The 22936-nt window shown below is 40.2% G+C and overlaps 1 protein-coding gene across 2 annotated transcripts in view; it reads left to right on the forward strand.

Annotated features, from left to right (window-relative positions):
- eya2 (EYA transcriptional coactivator and phosphatase 2) overlaps positions 1-22936 on the forward strand; it is a 184593-nt gene that overhangs the window by 85426 nt on the left and 76231 nt on the right. For both annotated transcript variants that reach the window (XM_028811847.2, XM_051932834.1), the window contains one exon: positions 12624-12734. In XM_028811847.2, the coding sequence (XP_028667680.1) occupies positions 12624-12734 (111 nt within the window). The remainder of the gene's footprint in view (positions 1-12623; positions 12735-22936) is intronic.

Here is a 22936-nt window from a genome sequence, read left to right on the forward strand (position 1 = left end):
TTCCTGGCTGGAATGCCCTTTCTCATTTTACAATCTATAAATAAAAATATTGTTTTGTCATTCCTGCATTATGATGTGCATATTTTTTATCAGAACCTGCATATGTGGACTCCATAATTTGTTTTGCACCATTTAAAAAAAAATTCTTTGTGTTTTTATGTGATTGTCAACTTTTATTTTAAGAAGGATGACATCATCACACAACCATTTTGTGGTCTTTTATCTTTAATACCTTTAATTAATATCTTTAATTTGGATCGAGGCCTTGCCATGGCAGAAGGGCTTGTGCGATCTAGTGATCCTCCAAGCTATGTTGTCGGGAGCTACATGCTCCTGGTAGGGCTTCCCAAGGCAAACAGGTCTGAGGTGAAGATCCAAACTCGATCCTGAGACCCCATATGGAGTTAAACCAAGGATCGGCATTTCCCTTGCCTGGGAAAGGGTACCCGGGGCCCCACCCTGGAGCCATGCCCGGGGGAGGGGCTCACTGGCAAGCACCTGGTGGCTGGGCCTTCGACTGCAGGGCCCAGCCAGGCTCAGCCCGAAGGAGCAACGTGGTTCCGCTCTCTTGTGGTCCCACCACCTGCAAGAGAGGCCATAGAGGTTGGGTGCAATGCGATATGGGTGGTAGCCGAAGGCGGGAACTCTGGCGTTCCGACCCTCGGTTGCCGAAACTGGCTCTTGGGACATGGAATATTACCTCTCTGGCAGGGAAGGAGCCTGAATTGGTGCGAGAGGTTGAGAGGTACCGGCTAGATAGAGTCGGGCTTACCTCTACGCATGGTCTGGGCTCTGGATCCATTCCTCTTGAGTGAGGCTGGACTTTGTTCCACGCTGGAGTTGCTATGGGTGAGAGGCATTAGGCAGGGGTGGGCTTGCTTATGGCCCCCTGGCTGAAGGCCTGTACATTCTCCCCGTTGGACGAGATGGTTGTTTCCCTACGCCTTCGAGTTGGGGGAAGGACTCTGACTGTTGTTTGCTCTTATGCGCCGAACAACAGTTCAGAGTACCCAGCCTTCTTGGAGTCCCTGGAAGAGGCGCTAGGGACTCTATCGTCCTGCTGGGAGACTTAAACGCTTACGTTAGCAACGACAGTGAAACCTGGAGAGGTGTGATTGGAAGGAACGGCCTCCCTGATCTAAACTCGAGTGGTGTTCAGTTATTGGACTTCTGTGCTGGCCATGGATTGTCCATAACGAACACCATGTTCGAGCATAAGGGTGTCCATAGGTGCACTTGGTGCCAAGATGCCCAAGGTCGCAGTTCGATGATCGACTTTGTAATCGTGTCATCAGATCTGCGACCTTTTGTCTTGGACACTTGGGTGAAGAGAGGGGCTGAGCTGTCAACTGATCACCACCTGGTGGTAAGTTGGATCAGATGGCAGGAGAGGCTGCTGGACAGACCAGACAGACCCAAACGAATAATGAGGGTCTGCTGGGAACGTCTGGTGGAGGAACCGGTCAGAAAGATCTTTAACTGCCACCTCCGGCAGAACTTCAACCTCATTCCGAGGGAGACGAAGGACATTGAGTCTGAATGGACCATGTTCCGAGCCTCCATTGTCAAAGCAGCAGAACGGAGCTGTGGCCGCAAGGTTGTCGCTGCCTCTCATGGCGGCAATCCACAAACCCGGTAGTGGACATCTAAGGTTCGAGAGGCCTTAAAGCTGAAGAAAGAGTCCTATCATGTCTGGTTGACCAGTGGGACTCCAGAGACAGCTGAGAGGTACCGGCGGGCCACGCGTGTGGCAGCATCGGCTGTTGCAGAGGCAAAAACTCGGACATGGGAGGAGTTTGGGGAAGCCATGGAAAACGACTTTCGGTCGGCACCGAGAAGGTTCTGGCAAACCGTCAGGCGCCTCAGGAGGGGAAAGCGGTGCTCCACCAACATTGTGTCCATAACAGGGGCTGAGGTCGCCGAGGTAGTTAAAAAGGTGGCAGGGCCCCTGGGGTGGATGAGGTTCACCCTGGGTTCCTCAAGGCTCTGGATGTTGTGGTGCTGTCCTGGTTGACACGTCTCTGCAACATCGCATGGACATCGGGGGCAGTGCCTCTGGATTGGCAAACCAGGGTGGTGGTCCCCCTTTTTAAGAAGGATGACCGGAGGATGTGCTTCAGCTATAGCGGGATCACACTCCTCAGCCTCCCCGGTAAGGTCTATTCAGGGGTGCTGGAGAAGAGAGTTCGGTCGATGGTCGAATCTCGGATTCAAGAGGAACAATGTGGATTCCGTCCCAGCCGTGGAACACTGGACCAGCTCTACACCCTGGCCAAGATCTTGGAGGAGGCATGGGAGTTTACCCAACCAGTCCACTTGTGTTTTGTGGATTTGGAGAAGGCATTCGACCATGTCCCTCGAAGCATCCTGTGGGGTGTGCTCCAAGAGTACGGGGTACAAGGCTCGTTGTTACGAGCCATTCAGCCCCTGTACAGGTGGAGCAGGAGCTTGGTCCACATTGCCGGTAATAAGTCGGACTCGTTTCCTGTTGAGGTTGGACTCCACCAGGGCTTCCCTTTGTCACTGATTCTGTTCATAAGTTATATGGACAGAATTTCTAGGCGCAGCCAAGAAGTGGAGGGGGTCTTGTTCGGTGACCTCAGAATCTTGTCTCTGCTATTTGCGGATGACGTGGTTCTGTTGGCTTCATCGGACAGTGACCTCCAGCTCTCACTGGAGCGGTTCGCAGCCAAGTGCGAAGCAGCGGGGATGAGAGTCAGCACCTCTAAATCCGAGGCCATGATTCTCAGCCGGAAAAGGGTGGAATGCTCTCTCCGGGTTGGGAACACATTACTGCCTCAAGTGGAGGAGTTCAAGTATCTCGGGGTCTTGTTCACGAGTGAGGGAAGAATGGAGTGGGAGGTTGACAGACGGATCAGTGCGGCATCCGCAGTAATGCGGGCTCTTCAACGGTCCGTTGTGGTGAAGAGAGAGCTGAGCGAAAAGGCGAGGCTGTCGACTTACCAGTCGATCTATGTTCCTACCCTCACCTATGGCTACGAGCTTTGGGTAGTGACCGAAAGAGCAATATCGCGGATACAAATGGCCGAAATTAGTTTTCTCCGCAGGGTGGCTGGACTTTACCTTAGAGATAGGGTGAGGAGTTGAGTTATCTGGGAGAGACTCAGAGTAGAGTCGCTGCTCCTCCGCATTGAGAGGAGTCAGTTGAGGTGGTTTGGGCATCTGGTTAGGATGCCCGCTGGACGCCTCCCACCCAGGACACGCTGGAGGGATTATATCTCCCGGCTGGTCTTGGAATGCCTCGGGGTCCTCCCAGAGGAGCTAGAGGAGGTGGCCAGGGAGAGGGAGGTCTGGGCTTCCCTGCTTTGGCTGCTGCCACCACGACCCGACCTCGGATAAGCGGTGGATAATGAATGGATGGATTATCTTTAATAATACTGCCACTGATATATTCATGATTCTTGCATGTTGTTTGCTGCTGCTACACCACTTGCATGTCATGCGACAATGATATCATGTGATATTATTTCATCATCCTTAACCATTAAAAGATAGCGGTCCTCATTACCCAGCATCCAGGCTTTAGATTATTACTGACTCTAGTCTTGGTGATTTAATTATTGTTTGTTTCCCTAGTTTTTTCAGTTTAATTTTAAAATTACGATTTTGTGTGTTATATTTTAGTACTTCCATTCTGCCTAAGGGCACTCACTCTTTTTTTTTTGTCTTGAGTAAGCTTATTGAATCAACCCAATTTTTTGTGACTGAATAGCATTTAATCGGGATCTGATGTAACATAAAGCTATCTGTTGATGTGATTTTAACCATAAAACTTGGAAAAGGGGTACATTCGCAAAATAGGTATGAACACCCAAAGTAGGCCTGATTCTGAAACTCAAACTCAGGCCAGTGGCGTACATTGACAGCAACACCCAGGCTTGTAAATTCCAATGAGAGAGAATTTTGAAGCTCTTTGGATAGTTTTCCTTCTGTGATATTTTTTCTGTGAATTTAACAACTTAAAGGATAAAGTATTGGTAATTTGCAAGTCAAAGTTAATCCCTCACAATCATGGTATTTATTAATTTGCCACAGAAAAATTTGTTCTAAGTAAAGAGTTTTTTTTATAAATTTTGGTAGCTTACATGGGTGCATAGGTGAATGAAAAAGCCTTAAAACTTACCAAAAAATAATTTTTTAAGCCAAAAATGTTATTGAGTATTGATCCAGGCTTAAATGTTGCAAACAGTTTCCATGTTTATTTTAATAGGAAAACAAATCAGATAGCAAAACACTGTGACATTTAGTTATTTTCAGAGGTGACTATGCACTGTACTCTGCAGCTTGCCTTCTTCCGCAGCATGTTTCGGGAGCATGGATTCATACAGGAAAGTCATTGCCAAGCGGTGCTATTGATATTGTGTGTTGATATCCAAATGTAGATTGCTGTCTCTGTTCTTTAGACAACTAGGCAATAATAACTGAAAAAGTCACATTTACAATTGCTTCTATTCTTTCACTATATGGAAGCTTATTTCATTATGTCAGCATCTGCTTCAACCACGCAGCAACACTCCACTCACCTGAGGTCAGAGGCAATCCTTATGATACTCTTTCAACTGACTCAGTGCCAGTGGCTACACATCAGAAGCTCAATCTCAGTTGTCATTTTTGTATCAAACATGAAAACTATATTAGAAATTTGTCATGGGAGGTATGACTACTCGATCCTCCAAACAAGGTGATAGTTTACAGGCTCAGCAAGTGTAGAGTCTATGCCCTTGACTTCCAGCCTTTGCCACTGTTGCTGCCACTGTCATTCATAGAGCTTATTTCATGCTGGCTTCTCAAGGTAGTGCAGAGCTGTCATTTCTGCATCACACCATCAGGATCTGTGTGAGTTTTACATGTTCTTCCTGAGTATTTATGGGTTAATTTGGAATTAGTGTATGTCAGTGAGCTTTCTCAATCAAACAAGTTCTTTTATTGCCAAATCCTCACCAAGAGCTACTCATCATACATTAAAAAAGTTGATGATTGAATTTGTTTGTGTCACTTTAATGTTCTTTATGGTACACTCTGCCTTTTTCGTCATTTTTATCATCATGCAAAGAACACACCACCAAAACTGTGACATGCACTTGGCTTGGCTCTTCCAAAAAGCTTTTCTTTAAAATACAATGTAGTATAATCAGTTAACTTCAGATTTATTGCTATTTAGTTACAAAGTATAATGGAAGTCTTATGTGTTTTTTTCACTATGCTACTCAGGATGAATGTTGCTCTATAGTCTATGTAAACTAACAACACAGAATGAAATCTGAGAAAAGTAAGCGCCATTTAGGAAAAAAATAATCTCATGATGCAAGCACACATCTGACTGTTATTACAAGCTATGGCAGAGCACATCTGTTGAAAAAACAGAAAAAGGGAAAAGTAGCTTTATAAGCAGAATATAGCTTGGTGCTGGATGCTTGTTGGGTTGTCATAACTCTACCCACAATGGGAACTGTGAGCAGAGAAGTGAACAAGAAATGTGTTATTATCTCAAGAAAAATAAAATAATTATTTCGAGTTTCCTTTCATTATCACAAGGATGCCTCCTAAACACAAAACTCATGTTTTCCTAAACTGAAACCTCTGCTACCTCAACGTGGACATTTTGGTAAGTTTTTAGGCTTTTTCATTCTCCTACAGTCCTGTGTACCCATTAGATCAACTGTATGTTTCAAGTACAATTTTTTTAAATTTATAAAAAATGCTTCACTTTAGAACACAATTTGATGTTGCAAATTAATATATACCATGATCATGAATAAATAAATTAAAAATAACTAAATTATCCATTAAGTTGTTAAATTCAGAGAAGCTTCAAAATTCAAAAGACACATCAAAAGAATGCAACTAACTTTTCAAAGTCAATATATCCAGAAATCAAACAAGAACACAAATCTATAAAAGGAGAAAAGCACAATGATGGAGCCAAACGACATGAGCTGGAGTTAATGCCTCAGCACTAGACTAAGGCATCTCAAACCTCTGTGCGGGCTGCCTGTAATGTCCTGGGACCCCATCTGCTTTAGCTAAACATAAAAAAGTTAATGGAAGACAGCTTAAAAAAATGAACATAAATTACAATAACATCATAATGCAATTTGAAAACCAAATTACATAATATGAAAAGAACATATAACAGGATCCAAGAAAAACTTTAAAACAGAAAAATAGCTAAACAATGAAAATAACACATAACAGAACCCAAACAAAACAAAAAGTAGAAAAATAACTAATCAAAAAATAACAAATAAACCTAACAAAAACAATAGAAACCAAGGATGGAGCCCTATCTGAAATATAACACCTTTGATTTGAATAAGGTGGGTGCTGAAGTTAGTCAGACACTAGGATTACACATTTACAGCACTTCCATTTTGTAGGACTCCTTCCAGTCCTACTAGCTATATCAGTAATTTTTTAAATTCATTTGTGCTAGTATATCATTGATTTTTTTAATAACCCAGCAGATGCTCAGTAGTTTGATTTTGTATGTCCATCACAGAACAGTTAGCTTGTTTGATCTGTTGGTGTGCATCAGAAGAATATACTGTATACAGTGTTTCCATTTTTGCTTCTGTAAGTCCCTGTTCCACTACGGCGTTGCTCATTTCAACTCACTCATTTTATTTTCCCTCCATCTTCTGTCTCCATATATTCCATTATCAATTGATAAGAAAAACAAGACCTTTTTCTTCAAGCTGTACATAATTGTGTTTGCTAATTTTCTTACTTTTTTCATGTTCCATTTAGAGTTTTTGGTTTTGTGATAATATTGATTCCTTGAATCTAGTGTGGCGGCACGGTGGCGCAATGGGTAGCGCTGCTGCCTCGCAGTTGGGAGACCTGGGGACCTGGGTTCGCTTCCCGGGTCCTCCCTGCATGGAGTTTGCATGTTCTCCCCGTGTCTGCGTGGGTTTCTTACGGGCGCTCCGGTTTTCTCCCACAGTCCAAAGACATGCAGGTTAGATGGATTGGCGATTCTAAATTGTCCCTAGTGTGTGCTTGGTGTGTGGGTGTGTTTGTGTGTGTCCTGCGGTGGGTTGGCACCCTGCCCAGGATTGGTTCCTGCCTTGCGCCTTGTGTTGGCTGGGATTGGCTCCAGCAGACCCCCGTGACTCTGTGTTCGGATTCAGCGGGTTGGAAAATGGATGGATGAATCTAGTGTAATGGACAGCCGGGACACTTATCCGACCGGGGCGCCTTCTTAAGGCTTGTACGGGGCAATAACCACCAAACCCTCATCAGGGACGACAGAGGGCAGCCTTCCTGGCTTGCTACGGTTCCAAGAGTTTGGAGTATGGAAGTTCAACACTACTGGGGCCCATGGCCACTGCCAGGTGATGCAGGGGAGACAGCTGAGCCCTCCTCAGCAGGACTGCTGCTACACCCGGAAATATAAAAGGAGCCGCCTCACTCCATTCAGGTGTTCAGAGTCAGGAGGAAGAGGACAAAGCTTGCCAGGAGGAGTGGAGGTGGAAAGACTGAGAGACAGAAGTCAAAGAAAGTGCTGTATTGTGTGCCTTGTGCTTGTGAACTGTGCTGCACGGGGAATGAAGAAAAAACATTTCCCCCTGTAAATAAAGCCTTTTGTTGTGCTGCACTTGTGCCTATGTCTGTTGCGTTGGGTGTTTGGAGAGCTGTATGCTCCCTAGTGGTTCACACCAGGTGTAACAGAACATTTTCTGGGCTTTACTTGCATAATTTTAACAGACAAATGAGATAATTAGATAGGCTGTTGTGTTCCTGAAATTTGTAGGCTGCCATTTGAGCAGATCAACACTACAGTATGAGGGCACTAAGATTAAGGCAGTGGCAACACTGACTGATTCCATTAGTGACATTTATTATGTTTCTTTTAAAAAAAATTGCTTATAATATTAAAGCAAACTTTATATAGTACCTTTCTATTGTGAACTCAATCCCACTTGTTTTTCATATTTCTTCTTTTCGAACACTGCCTGCTTACGTGATATGTCCAAGATCACAGAACAAATCAACAAGGCTGATTGAATCAGCCGCCCTCTTGGTTTACACAGGAGGAAACTACTTCAATGTAAAATTTCCTCAGTTTCGAGTACTTGGGAGTGCCTCTGGGACATGAATCAAAAGACGTTTTACGTATAGAAACAATGAAAAACATCTTTGTTTCCCACTGCTTTCTTTGTGACCACATACAGAGAGGGAGGGGTATGCGATGGCTGGGGTGCATGTAAGATGAGTTATATCCAAAGGGAGGTGACTTTGGGCACCTTTCTCTGCCTACTGGAGCCTGACCTAGGCCTTTATGGTGGTGAAAATGAATAAGTGTTGGGAAAGACACAGGAATGGTGATATCACCAGTCAGGCATCCGGAGGAAAGCAAAGGAAATAACTGCTTTCAAAATAAATAGATCTTTTCATTCTGCTGCAGAGCTTTGGCAATCTCTATATTTTGTTTTTCAGTTTCTGTTTGAATATTAGGAGGTTTCATCTCTCCTAGTATAAGTTAAATATGGAAAAGAAAGCTTAAAAAAATTGTACAGTAACTTTCTACAGTGAATGGCATCATAACAAATGTATAGCTTTAGGACAGTTGTACTGTACCATTCAGTTGGTTTCTGTCTTGTGGCATATGGTCCTGGAATAGCCCGACATGTCCCTGAAATGGAGGACAAACAGCACTGTCAGTCATTTACATTTATTGTACATTAAATGGCACTCTTATTGTAAAAATAAAGTGGCATATAGCAACAAAATATATAGAGGGTCTATTCCTCTTATAAGAAACAATGGAAAATGTTGTTAATGTTGACCATGCTTTGCTAAATTCCAAGTACTCATTTTAACCTAAAATGAAAGGTAACAAAGTGCAATGGCTAGTAAATTATTAATAAACTAGCCACGGTACCTGTCAAAAACAGGTAATAGAATAACTGAAAATAATTTGTTACCTCTTTCCATATGTGTCCCTTCAGCTCCTTTCCTCTGTATTCGTGTGTGTCTGAATGTCTCTTGACCTGTGCTGCCTCCCTTGAGCACGTTCTCATAAAACCTCCTTCTAAGACTGTGTTGTTATATTTGAAGCATCTTTCTCATCTCCTGTCTAGTTTCATCCTTGCGGTCTTTGATTGCGGAACTCTCTGCCTCCATCTTACAACTTTACTCCTTCTCATGAGTCTCACACTCGTACTTCCTCTTTCATGGCATCACCAAAGCCAAGCTGATCAATCAAAGGGACTGGATATATAGGCATTAATCTTTTATTATTTAGTAAATAGCAGTGAATTAAGCAAATATTTCTGAACTTGAGAAAAGAATGAGTCTCCATTGTTGTGGCTGAAGAGGAGAAGAAGTAATGAGGTGGGTTATTATTGTTTTCACTGCCTCTTCCTGAACATTTGTGGGCTGTTCTTGTGGAGCTTTCTCCATAGCTGTACTGAATCAGCGACAAACTTAGAAAGCTATGCATAAAGCCACACAAACATGTATTGTCAGAGCTGTGTCATTTGTTCAATTTACTTTCCATTACTATACAATCCCATTCTCAATCTCATTTGCACTGTTTCTTTTTTATTAGTTACATTCCATCCTCACAACTAATATAGATAGTCGATTGAAAATTTATATTGACAAATAGTACTAGGGTGTTGTACCGTGTTAGCCATTATGAATGTACAGCAAAGCCAAGCAAAATGACACCTTTTATTGGCAAACTAAAAAGATTACAATATGCAAGCTTTCGAGGCAACTCAGGCCACTTCTTCAGGCAAAATGTAATAATGTAATAATTTATTATTACATCTTGCCTGAAGAAGGGTCCTGAATTGCCTCGAAAGCTTGCATATTGTAATCTTTTTAATTAGCCAATAAAAGGTGTCATTTTGCTTGGCTTTTCTCTATTGACAAATAAAAATGCATCCTACTGTGTGACGTTTCTGTTAATTCTTTTGGGGCAGACAAATATGTAGACTGAGTACCCTTATTATTCATAAGTGGAAACTCATTTTTTCTTATCAACAGCACTAAATATAATCAAAACCAGGTGTCAGACATGGTTGGCTAGCAGTGTAATCTTGAAATATCATACATCTAGTGTACGGTCAGGTTAAAGGACATAGTCAGTATTAAAATCAAGTGACCTGGCAGCCATATGGTTTAAAGTTCATAATCTTACCCACTGTGCTAAAGTGCCACTTACACATGTGACTAGACAAGAGAGTGACGTTTTAATGTCAATTCAGACAACTACACTTTCCTGAAGAGCTGTCTGCAGATCTCCATACTTTTCTACTGTAAATAACACAGACAACACACATCCCAAACAGAAATGCACATTTGAAAACTGTGTGGGATTAAAAACATAGTTTAAAAAGGATAACCATCTGCATGTTCATGTAGGTGTACGAACGTTTTGTCCTCTGAAGTATGTGCAAGCCCTAGGGCCATCACATGGTTACAATGGCCACTTCACATAGGTGATATTAGGTTTGAGTGCTTTCTGTGTACCCCACCACACACTGCACCACACACACTCCCAGTACATGCAGCAGTTTGCTTTTCTGGGTATTCTGCTGTCTCTGTTATTGAATTCCAAGACTTATTTTCATGTTCTTAATCTTTGGCTCATACTTTTTCTGTTGGACAACATATTCATTAATTTTTGGCTATGTTTATTCTTCTACTGAAGCTGAATGCATCTGTTTTGTATAATTAATCTTATTTATTCTGTAAAATGTATTGCAGCAAGTCTTGTTAAAGGTGCAATATAAAATAAAATTTAACTGCCGGAATGGTCATACACCTGTTTGCATTTCATCTCTCATTAATGTAAGTATTCAGATCTTTAATTCAGTATTTTGTAGAAGCTCCTTTGACAGCAATTACAACTTCAGGTCTTCTTGGATTTGTCTGTACAAGCTTTGTACTCCTGGATTCGGCCAGTTTATCCCACTCTTTCTGGCAGATCCTCTTAAGCTCTGTTAGATTTGATGGAAAGTGTCTGTAAACTGCCATATTCAGGTCTCTCCACAGATGTTTTATGGGGTTTAAGCCTGGGGTTTGCCTGGCCTATCAGAGACAGTCAGAGACTTGTCCCAAAGCCACTCCAGTGCTGTCATGGCTGTATGCCTCGGGTCATTGTTGTGCTGAAAGGTGAACTGTTGCCCCAATCTGAGATGCAATGACTCTGTTTCAATCTATAGCAGGTTTCCTCTAAGTACCTCTCTGTATTTGGTTGTATTCATCGTTCCCTCAATTCTGACCATTCTCCCTGTCCCTGCCACTGAGAAGTAACCCCACAGCATAATGCTGTCACCACCATATTTTACAGCAGGGATGCTATTAGGTACTGTATGTGATGAGCAGTGCTTGATCTTTGCAAGACATAGAGTATGGAGTTCAGCCAAAAGATATCAATTTATGTCTCATCAAATCAGAGAAAATATTTTTCATCATGCTCTCAGAGTCCAAGTGGGATGTCACATACCTTTAAAGTGTCTTCCATCTAGCCACTCAACCGTAACGCCTGGTTGATAGAGTGCTACGATGGTCATCCTTCTGACAGGTTCTGTCTACTCAGGTGAGGACTTCTGAGGCTCTGTTATAAGTGACCATTTTGTTCTTGGTCATTTCTTTGATCAAGGATGTTCTTGCCTCGATACTCAGTTTAGCTGGAGGACCAACTCTAAGAAGAGTCCAGGTGGTACCAAACCTCTTCCATTTCAGAATTATTGAGGCCACTGTGCTCCTGGGAATACTGAAAAGCTTTAGAAATGGATGTATCCCCTTTCTGTTATCTATGCCTTGCCGTAATTTGATCTCAGAGGTCTCCAGAGAGTTCCTTGGACTTCATGGCTTGGTACTGGTCTTGACATGCCATTTGAATTGTGGGCCTTATATACACACACAGGTATGTTCCTTTCCAAACGATCTCCATTCAATTCAGTTTTCTACAGGTAGACTCCAATCAAGTTCTGGACACATCTCATGGACAGTTAAAGCAGATAGAATGCATCTGAGTACAAGTTAGAGTACGACAGCAAAGGGTCTGAACATTTATATAAATGAGAGATTTCGGTTTTTGATTTTAAATAAATGTGCAAAACTTTCTTAAAACTTGTTTTTTATGTTGTCATTATGTAATATTGAGTGTAGATTGATGGCAAAGTGTATTCATTTAAAATTAAATCCATAACACAATAAAGTGTGTAGAAAGTAAAGGGGTCTGAATACCTTTTGTAACCACTGTAGATGTCACCTCATGGATTTATATGACAACAATGTACCAAACACTATCAGACATGTCTGCAGTCATAAGACTGAGTGCCTTCTCTGGAAATAAGAGTGTCTTCAACTTCCCATCCTGTTCCTGTGTCCTGACTTGTCTTCACATTTGTTCTCATCAGGTGGCTAATTGCAGCCAAACCCCTTGGATTTCATAACTGCCTACAAATGGCAGCCTTTTAGATTTTATTAGGTGACCTTTGCACTTTGGATTGCTTTGCCACAATCAAAGATTTCTTATTTCCATCAGCTCCTTTGTACTGTCCCTTTGCTTTTAGACTGCTTTTTGTGAATTTAGTTTCAGGTGCTTTAGGTGGGAGACTTACCTTTATCTGTAATTTCAGGTATAAAGACAGAGGACAGTCACTCTCCAGGTCAGGGTGGTGTTCTCAGCTACACCTCCCATTTTGACAGCTCTGCTTCTGGACAAGCGCTTTATGGCTACCCCACTCATGGTCAGTCTTTATTGTTTTCTTACTACTTAGATTACTTGTTACTTAAAAAAATTAACCAAATATGTTAGATGGTTACATATTCTAAAATGTTATAAATGTTGCGTGACTTTTTTAATACTTTTTCTTTTTTGTGTCAAAAACTGCACATTTCACTGTACAACCTTTTCTATTAAAATCCTATTAAATTAAATTCTAAGCACACATATAAACCTTCATATAACTGGCCAGAAACACAGCCAAATTTGAACATTTTCTTGTGTTTTATAACATCTATTCCCTTTTTCCATTCCCACCCAGAGCCACCAGAGTTTCACAATATGGACACTGGTTGCTAAACCATGCAGTGACTCTTTTCAAAAATATCTATTGCAAATAGTTGGATGAAAACTAAACAGATGCATTATTTTTTAGGGTTCTGTTACTGGATTTCATGCAGCACACTGTTTTCTGCTTGGGGAGTAACTTAGTCAACCTTTTTGCCTTCTAGTCAGTGTTGCTGTGATAATCATTGCTTCCCTATGACCCTGCACTGGACCGATTTAATTCACCCCTTAGCATATTCAAGATTAAATGTATACTTGTAATTTTTGTTCAATTGTTCAATTCTTTCCACTTGATTGCACATTACACACATGCTTTCCCTCTTCCTCAGCTGTCACCAGACAGCTTGAGCACACTTGTGCACAATGTTACACCAACAGCAGCAAGCAACGTCTTTGCAGAAAAACAGGCAATAATTCTGTGACATAACATTCTTTTTTTCTGGAGTGCTGGGAATAAGCTTCTATATAAAGTAGGAATGAATATATTGGGGGTCCACATTAGTGACATGTTGGAGTGGTCTCGTAACACAGAGGAAGTTTATAAGAAAGGGCAGAACAGGCTCTTTTTCCTTAGGAGACTGCATTCGTTTAAAGTGGGAAATGATATCCTACACATCTTCTATAAATCTTTGATGGGAAATGCGATTTCCTATGCTTTGTGTTTCTAAATTTTGGTGTGCTGGTTTGGTAACATCACTTCAAGAGGGGCCCACAAAAATCAATAAGCTAATTAAAATGCCAAATTCAGTTGTAGGATGCATTCTGGATCCCCTGGTAGTGGTAGTGCAGGAGAGGATGAAAACAAAACTGAGTTTCATTATGAGCAATGCTGCACATCCTCTTTTTGACTCACTAACACTGAGGACTCTCAACCAAAGAATAATTCAACAGAAGTATGTCAAGAAAAACTACTGGGGCTCCTTTATATCAACAGCAATACATCTGCATAATGACTCATTGTGACTGTGACAACCATACAGAACTTTTCTTTCTTTTTGATTGTCTTTCTTTATAGTCATTCTGATGTGTGTTCAGACCAAATTGTACATGTATATGTATTTATTTACTTATCTAACAATTTATATATTTATTTATTTAAAGAGCTTCTGTTAAAACTCCAAATTTCCCCCAGGGGACAAATAAAGTTCTATGTAATCTAATTTAGTCTAATCTAATCGGATCTAATCTAATCTAATCTGATCTGATCTGGGTCTTGTTTTAAGTACCACAGGAATTTTTACTTCAGTAAAGCAAGTATTACATTAGGTTACTCGTTACTTAAAAAACTAAGCTGACTACATAACATACTTTTAACGCGTTACCTCCAACACACTATTAGCCAATAAGAAGAATGGGAGATATAAGACGTGATGTTACTTTTATTAAAAATGTTATGAGAGTTAGGGAAGATTGAATATATGTATGAGTATATACACCTGTTTCTATATTCATGTGCAGTAGTATAAATGGAACACCATCTCTTGGTGTGTTTATGGTGTGTATGTCTCACTGAGTGTGAAGAGACAGGTTGCTGGCCTCTAAAGTAATCTTAATTTAGAGTGACTTCAACTATGAAGTTGGTTGAGGAAAAGCAGGCCTTTTTTCAAGCATTGATTTGCTACATGAGGCACGAGTGCTGTAGCCTCACATCTCTAGTGTTCTGGGTTTGAATCTCAGACATTGCTTGTGTGGATTTTGCACTTTTCTTGTATGTTTCCCTAATTATTTGGGTTTCCTCTTATATTCTCAAGACATGAGGCTTAGTTGACCCTGAATTGGATTAAACAGATTTAGTATTGCTGAGATAGATGGAAAGTGAGGAAATCCAAACTGGGAGTAGGTGGGTGGCAAGTTCCAACAGGTGCCATATAAAGCACTGGCTGTCAGTTCTTTACTTTGGGAGTATTGTATACCAGACCTTGGCTATTCATTGTTTTGCAGGTAAAACAACCAGAAAGAAAAGACAACACCAAATGAACAGAAGAAATAAGAGTGAAAAAACTAAGGAGTGAACTGTATATTTGAAACAGATTCCAAAATATCCAAGTTAATTCTTTAAAAGCCATTTGTAGTCTTGAACATCTTAGTTCTTCCATATTTAAGTGTTGTAAAGCTATAAAGGATGGACACACTTTGAGCTTAAGGCTAATAGAAGTTACATCCATCTAAGGGAGCCCTCTTCATTCTGGCACATGGCATATGGACAGAAAACACAAGATTTGGGGTTGGATTGGTTATTGGCTCAGCTGTAGTGGTCATTTGCTTTTGAGAATCCCTGCCATAAGATAGTAAAGCTGAACTTTTCAGCTTTGGAGATGACAAAACGCAAATGCAGGTAATTTTCTCAAATGTCTGGAATAAAGTGTAATGTTTCTCATGTACAAGTAAAACTACTGTAACACATAAGCTCAAATTTCCTGGAATGTTAAGACTGGTATTGGAGCTTAATGTTTGTCTGAAGGGGATACCCAGTGTCTGGACTGCAGTGGTAAAAGGGGGTGGGGGAGGACGAGGGGAGTTTACTGGTTTTAGTCAAATGTGAGACATTAAGTGTGAGCAAAGGAAGCAGCATTGCTGACAACCTGTTATGTCTCCTCAAGTTGGTTACTCTCCGAATCCCATTCTCCCAGCAGCACCAAGTAACGCTCTAAAGTTTCTCCTCTCTGTACTGAATCGCCCGCAATGCCTTGCACCTCCAGGGTCACACCTGCTTACGATTAGCTCCGGTCAGGGCCCTTGGCGTCAGACAGTCCTTTCAGTTCACTCTGGGCATTGTGGGGAATGTAAGGGGGGGATGTGGATGGAATCAGGGAACTTTTCTTCTCTCTGTGGAGAGCTGTTCTCTGTGCTGTGTGGGATGTTTGCTTGTATTACAACTACCACAGAGCACCGCAGCAAATTGACTTTATTGCTGTCAAAGTGCCATGAAATGAGCTGTCTTCTGCAGTAAAAAGCGTATCCTTGTAGACATGGGGATCAGGTAAATGTGTCATTGGAGGATTGGAATGAGGCTTTGAAAATGAGCTTTGAAACCAATGTTAAGTTTGAGTTCAGCAGTAGTGGTCATGCTCAACAGGTAAGAATCTACATGAAGTTTGGCTTTTTCAAGTATATAGTTATATAATTATAACTAGCTACATAGTAGCAAGTCAGCCTAGAAGGCAATGCCAGGTTTAACTAAGTAGAGAATTCATAAGACTAATAGAAAGGTGTAACATGGCTGTGCCTGAAGAAAGACTAATAGTCACGTCTCTAGTGTAGAAGATGAGGACATCAGAGTTAACAAAGGTGCTTGCAGTTTAGTTATGTTTAGGGACCCAAACTTCATTTATCTTTATAATGGACCGATGCTGTCATTGGCAGTATTGCCATGTCACGGTGTTTGAAGCTTAATTTGACTACCAGCTGGAGAGCCCTCTGTGCGGAGGTGGCATGTCCCTCTTATGCTTTTATGTGGGTTTCTTGTGAGAGCTGTTTTTATTCCCAGAGTCTAAAGACATGCTTTGTGTTTGATCTTCAACGATGGTTAAGTCTGCTGTGCATATGCGAATATGTGTGTGCACATGAAAACATTTGCCCTCATATGAACAGACATCAAGTATAGGAATATACTCTGCATTGTGCCTGATGTCACTGGAGTGGTTCCAGTCCTCTAGTTTCCTAGTATATGCAATCATTAAAGATTAAGAGATAAAGCCAAGAAGTGAAAAGGATACCAGCATAAATAATTGAGTAACAGCATAAATGGCTCTGGTCAGTTTTGGAGAATCTTCCATAACATCCTGAAATCTACTTAGTCCAATTTAGAGTCATGTGGGCCACCGCTTATCCGAGCAGCATTTGGTACGGGCAATCCAGAAATAAGACCCCAGCCAATCTTACAGTCTGCCTGTGAGAGTAAAAGAGTACTAGGAGGAAATCTCAGGCAGTCTTGCAGAGAAAACGCAAACTGATTCTAAGTAATCATTAAATTTTTTTCTAAACATAATGCATTTTTTGATGACATAATCATTTTTTGGAATATACAGATTCAAGTATCATTTACATTTCATACTTTCATTTTCATTATCCATCCATCCATTATCCAACCTGCTATATCCTAACTGGAGCCAATCCCAACCAACACAGGGCGCAAGACAGGAAACAAACCCCGGGCAGGGCGCCAGCCCACTGCAGGGCACACACACCAAGCACACACTAACCTGCATGTCTTTGGGCTGTGGGAGGAAACCGGAGCACCCAGAGGAAACTCATGCAGACACGGGGAGAACATGCAAAATCCATGCAGGGAGGACCCGGAAAGCGAATCCAAGTCTCTTAACTGCGAAGCAGCAGCGCCACCGTGCCGCCTCATTTTCATGAAGAATAAGTTAATTTGTTTTATCATTTTATTATGTTTTTCTGTGGTTTTGGTTTGATGTAATTATGAATGCTGTTATTAGCTGTGGTTGCAAATGCATGAAAATGCTTGTCGTGTGTTTTGACATTATTGTGTATTTCGGTATAAATGCACAAAATCCTAAAAATAGCAATTCAAAAAAGCCTTTTTTTGTTCTGACATCTCTTGTTTTCCACTTTAATTTTGTGTACTTTGTCTTGGTATTTCTTGTCTTTGCCAGTTTTGAGTAACGGCTCTACACCGACTACTCTCCTGCTGTACACCTGGCAGTCATTTCCATGTCTTGTATTGTCTTCTCAGAGTAATTCTGTTTTTTGTATTGCGAACATAGCAGCAAGGAGCACATGCCTGGTTAAACATAGATTCTTTTTAACTTTTGCCTAATGCTAGCCTAAGAAATATACACTGTATATCTTAAAACAGGTGACAAAGTACAAAAACACTTGAGCATTTGAAAAAAATAGCACTTAGCTTTTCTTTGAATCCTGATTTAATCTGGAACATATAAGCAGCTGCAGAGACAGGGAGCACATCTTTAATGCCATTATCACAACCAGAGTCTCTGGTACAGCAAGAACACAGGCAAGCTTCATGTCTGTTGCTGAGTTTTCTTCTTGATTTTTCAGCTGTGGTCATATGGCTTGTGTCAGAAACAGGAACAAAGACTGAATAACTTGATGACTTCCCACAAGATGTCACTTTGATATTAAACCAATGTGACAAACAGACAGCGACCAAGTGTAATAACTGCCCCCATTTTATTATCTTATTTAAATATTGTTTACAGAATATGAGTAAAATATTAATCAATTAAATGTATACCCCTTCTTACCACTCTTTCCCTTTGTAACCAGAAATGCTTGCAATCTCTATGCCTTCAGCTGTAATCTAATATTTCAGTTTCTCTTGGTATGTCTGCATTTCAAAAGGAACTTGTTCTCATATTCTGTGTACAAGGTAGTAGTCACTGTAACAGAAAGACTTATACATGTGTATTTAGATATATGCACTGTATATATGGTATACTGTATGTCTACCCTCAATGAAAAGCTAATCTAACCATAAAAAAGTTGAAAAAATTGGAATGGCATTTTGCTTTCAATAATCAGAAGTGCTCAACTTAGTTCCAGTCTATAGCAGATACAGAATATGATAATATGTCTGACTACAAGGCAAGGGATTGTGGTTCCACTGTGGCCTGTATCTTTTTTTTAAATTTTAGTCCTTTGTTTGTAAATTAACATACAGTCATCCCTTACTCTTCACAAATTAGCTTGAAGTAATTAAATTACTTCTCCATTTCATGGGTCATTGAAAGCTTCTGCAGCAACCGAGGCTTGGCGACTGTGAAGGTGTTTGGGTGCACAGAGATTGCTGTAGCATTCGCTTCTCCAGGAGATAGTGCCAGAAGTTTGATATCAGTATTCAGTAATGTTATAAAGAAGATTAAAAATCATTCAGAGTTGCATGAATTCTAACTCTGTATTGGCATTAAAGCTTAAAAGCAAAATGGCTTCATCATATTACAGACTTAAGTAAATTTCTACTGACAAGACACAGTAGACATTATTGATTTGTTTTACTCACTCAAACACACTGCCCATGGTTCTCTTTCTGTTTACCACATTTTCAACAAGTGTAATTTACCATAATTATTTTAAATAATTTGGACTTTTTTTAGATGAGCCCATCTGCAGACCTCCGCATCAATGTACTTTTTTATTCTACAGTTTTTCAGTTTAATTCATACAGTGCCTGCACACGTTACTGAAAGTGTGTAAAACACTGATTGTTGTTTGTTATTGTGAACGTAGTAACCACATAAGGGTACCTAATGGCAGTGGCTCTTTAAAAAATGTAAGGTTTTTATTCTGACAAAATATTTCCTACGTGTAATCTGTTCAAGTCATATGGATTGCCAAAGTGTACCAACTATAATGCATTTTTTACTGGCATGCTTGACCAACACACCACCCCTGTCCTGCAGTATAAATCTTGCTTCCTAGGTTATATAACATATAGTAGTCAAGTCAAGTCAACTTTATTTATAAAGCATTTTACATACAACAGCCGCTGACCAAAGTAGAATAGATTTAAAGTAACCTGGGCAATCTCTATCAGTTCCATAGTCTGTACCCCATTCCCCATGAGTCTCAGTATCCAAATCCAACTTTGGCCATACGCATTCTTGAATTCATCAGTGTTTCCTGTGACTTTTAAAAATGAGACGGAAATGTGCTCCTAGTTCAAATATAAGTGAGTCTGCAGGTAAAATTTTCAGAAAGGAGATGACTTTGGTGAAGAAAGTTTGACTTTTGGGTGTTATAAAAGCAGTGCTACATTCCTTTGTATCTGTGGACAGTGATATAGCTTGATCAAGTCCACAGTTTGTTGCATTTATAAGAAAGATAAAGGAATTTGTCAAAGGTTTTGTTGCTAGAGCAACTGCATGATAAGTATCTAGTGAAAAGGGAAAGAATCCTGAACAAGAAGATGACTGAGATATAACATGCACCTTTTTCAGAGAAAATCAACACAGTTGTATTGGAAATGTTGAAATTTCACACAGTGACCTGGGGCCTCATGCATAATGCCATGTGTAGAATTCACACTAAAACATGGCGTATGGACAAAAGCGGAAATGTGCATACACACAAAAAAATCCAGATGCATAAATCTGCGTGTACGCCAATTTCCACATTCTTCCGCTCCATAAATTCCCTGTGTGAAAAGTAACACACGTGCACGTGCCTGCCGCCACTCCCCAACTCATCCCAGAATTACACCCCTTTGAATATGCAAATCAATATAAATAGCCCTTAAGCTCAGCGTTCTGTCAAAAGACAATGGCAAAAGCATGGGGGAAAATAGAAGAAGTTCAGCGAATACCAAGTGGAAGCAAGGAAAAAAGTACTATTTGTTGGTTTAAACAGTGGTATAAACAACAAAAGGAACTTGATCGAGTGACATAGAATGTCGGAGAAACTCGAAAGTTCAGGTTCACAAAGTCGTACAGAAGAATTTGTCAGATATCGAAGTCGCCATGAAAAAGCGAGTCGTAGCCCACCGTCTGAGAGTCATATGGAAGCTTATTAGGGTACAGAGAAAAGAAAAAAAATGCACGGAACTTTAATCTCGAAATTTCCACTTTAATCACGTAGTTTATTTTGTCATTGAAGTAGAACATCATAAACTTCATCTTAAAATCTTTAATTTACTAGTTTCTCAAATACCATCGTAACTATAGTAGCACGTTAAATGCTTTGTATTTTATGTGTTCTTCTATGTGCTCTATGTGTGTGAATTACTATGTGCTTCTTATATGGGGTTTCTCTTCCTCCGACCAAACACAGAATCCATTACATTCATGATATTTCAGTGCTCTGAATAATTTAAATACCGAGGTGTATACTTGATATAATTTTCATGATGATAGGAGTTAAAGCATGTTATTAAACATGGGAACACGGTGGCGCAGTGATAGTGACGAGCTGGCACCCCTTCCAGAGATTGTTCCTGCCTCCCGCAAGATGCTTGCTGAGCAGTGCACAACCTTCAATGAAATAATTTATTGCAGCAATTCCTGTCCTTCCTTTTCTTTCTCCAAGTACCCAGTTACCACACAATCAGCTCTGTAATAAATGTTAAACCATCTGTAAGCTTAGAATGCTGATTCTTCAAAACTTTTAAGGAACATTGAAATGTCTTCTTGGTACATGTTTAATTATTCTATCCAACTATCCATCCAGTGTCATGTCAGTCCCAGCAAGAATACAGTGCAAGGCAGGAACAGTCCCTGAACGGGGCCCCAGCTCGTTGCTAGCGCTGCGACACTGTGTCCTCACATGTTTAATTATTAACAATATAGATTATTTAAATATTAACATTTTATCTGTATAATGTAATAAGCATATTTTGTTGCATTTCATCTTAAAAATAATATCGTCATCATATGTAAATATGCGCTTTATAAAGTAGCTCAGGTTGTGCAATATTATAACTGTAGTGCAAGTTTACAGTGAGATGATTGAACTTTTAAGTACAAACAGTTCTACAAGGAGCACTTGATAGACTGTTTGAGTGCGTTTATAGTTCTTGGGATGAAACTGTTTCTGAACCGCGAGGTCCATACAGGAAAGGCTCTGAAACATTTGTCGTATGAAAGCAGTTCAATGGACAGTGCGCATTATATACCGATAATTCTCTTTCCGATCAGCAGCTGTGGAGCTGTGATTCCACACTCAGATACAGTGGGTTAAATACTCTTGAGTAGTGCACTGACACTGACAACGCTAAAGCAGCTATGGCATTTTGAATAGTGTGGCCATTCCTTGGGCCATTATATTGTTACAGGTTAATTGCAATCAAATGCCTTAAACTAATAAACACTATGCGGTTAATTTCAGTGTATTTGATAAAGCCATGTCAGGGATGTGGATCTAAAAAAGAAAGGGAAACCACACTGGAACAAAAGCACTCCTATGATGCTGGGTGCCGCCAGTTTGCAAAACCGAGCAGAGAACTTGTGTATGCCAAGGATTTAGCTGCCATGAAAATGTGCGTGGCTTTACGCCAAGTTTAATTTTTATACATCATGATGTGAGTGTGGAAACGGGAGTACGCAACATTTTTGTGCGTACGCACCGTTTATACATGAGGCCCCTGGTCTGGAATTTAAACCATAATGTCTATAGGAGTATGCGTCAATGCTGACTACTGCGTAATGGTGTAGATTACAAGTAAGATATCGGTTTAATATTTATGAAGAATTTTATTAAGCATGTCAATGACTGTTATTAATTAAGACATTTATCAAGTATGCCCATAGGTGTGAAGGATAATGCTAACCACCGCTCCACAGTGCATATTGCTTGTAATACATTGGCTTGAATTAATGTAACAGTTCTCATACTTTCAGGTGCACTCAATATTTGCAGATTTCACTTTTGTTTGAGAAACCTTTGAAGCTAAGCTCTACATAAAACTATTAATGACTTTATATGCAGAGGAATAATTTAAACACTATATAAGTGATGTTTATTCCTACAGCTCATGTAGCTAATATTATTAACAAAGATTAATATACATTTTAAGAATTACATCTACAGTATTCCCAAAATCTATTCCTTATTAATTTCCTCTGTGATAAAAAAGACAGAAAAATGTGTACAACTCATTAGAATATTATATTTAATAAATAACTATTATATATTCTAAAAAATATTACAAAACTGAAGCATAATCTTTCATGCTATGTCCTTAATGTCCTGTCTGGTCTTATGTATTATGATGTGCTTTTATTTTATAATATTGTATTTTCTGGCAGCATAATAACTTCTTTTGATTTCCATTGAATTTTTCCATTTCATTTACTATATTCTGTAATTTAAACTACCAATGTCCTTTAAGAACTGTTGCCATCACCATCTATCCTGCATTGTTTTTTCTCCTGCAAAATTATTTAGCTGGTAGTATAATAT

The sequence above is a fragment of the Erpetoichthys calabaricus genome, chromosome 10, assembly GCF_900747795.2.
Source record: "Erpetoichthys calabaricus chromosome 10, fErpCal1.3, whole genome shotgun sequence".
In the NCBI taxonomy this organism is placed as follows: Eukaryota; Metazoa; Chordata; class Cladistia; order Polypteriformes; family Polypteridae; genus Erpetoichthys; species Erpetoichthys calabaricus.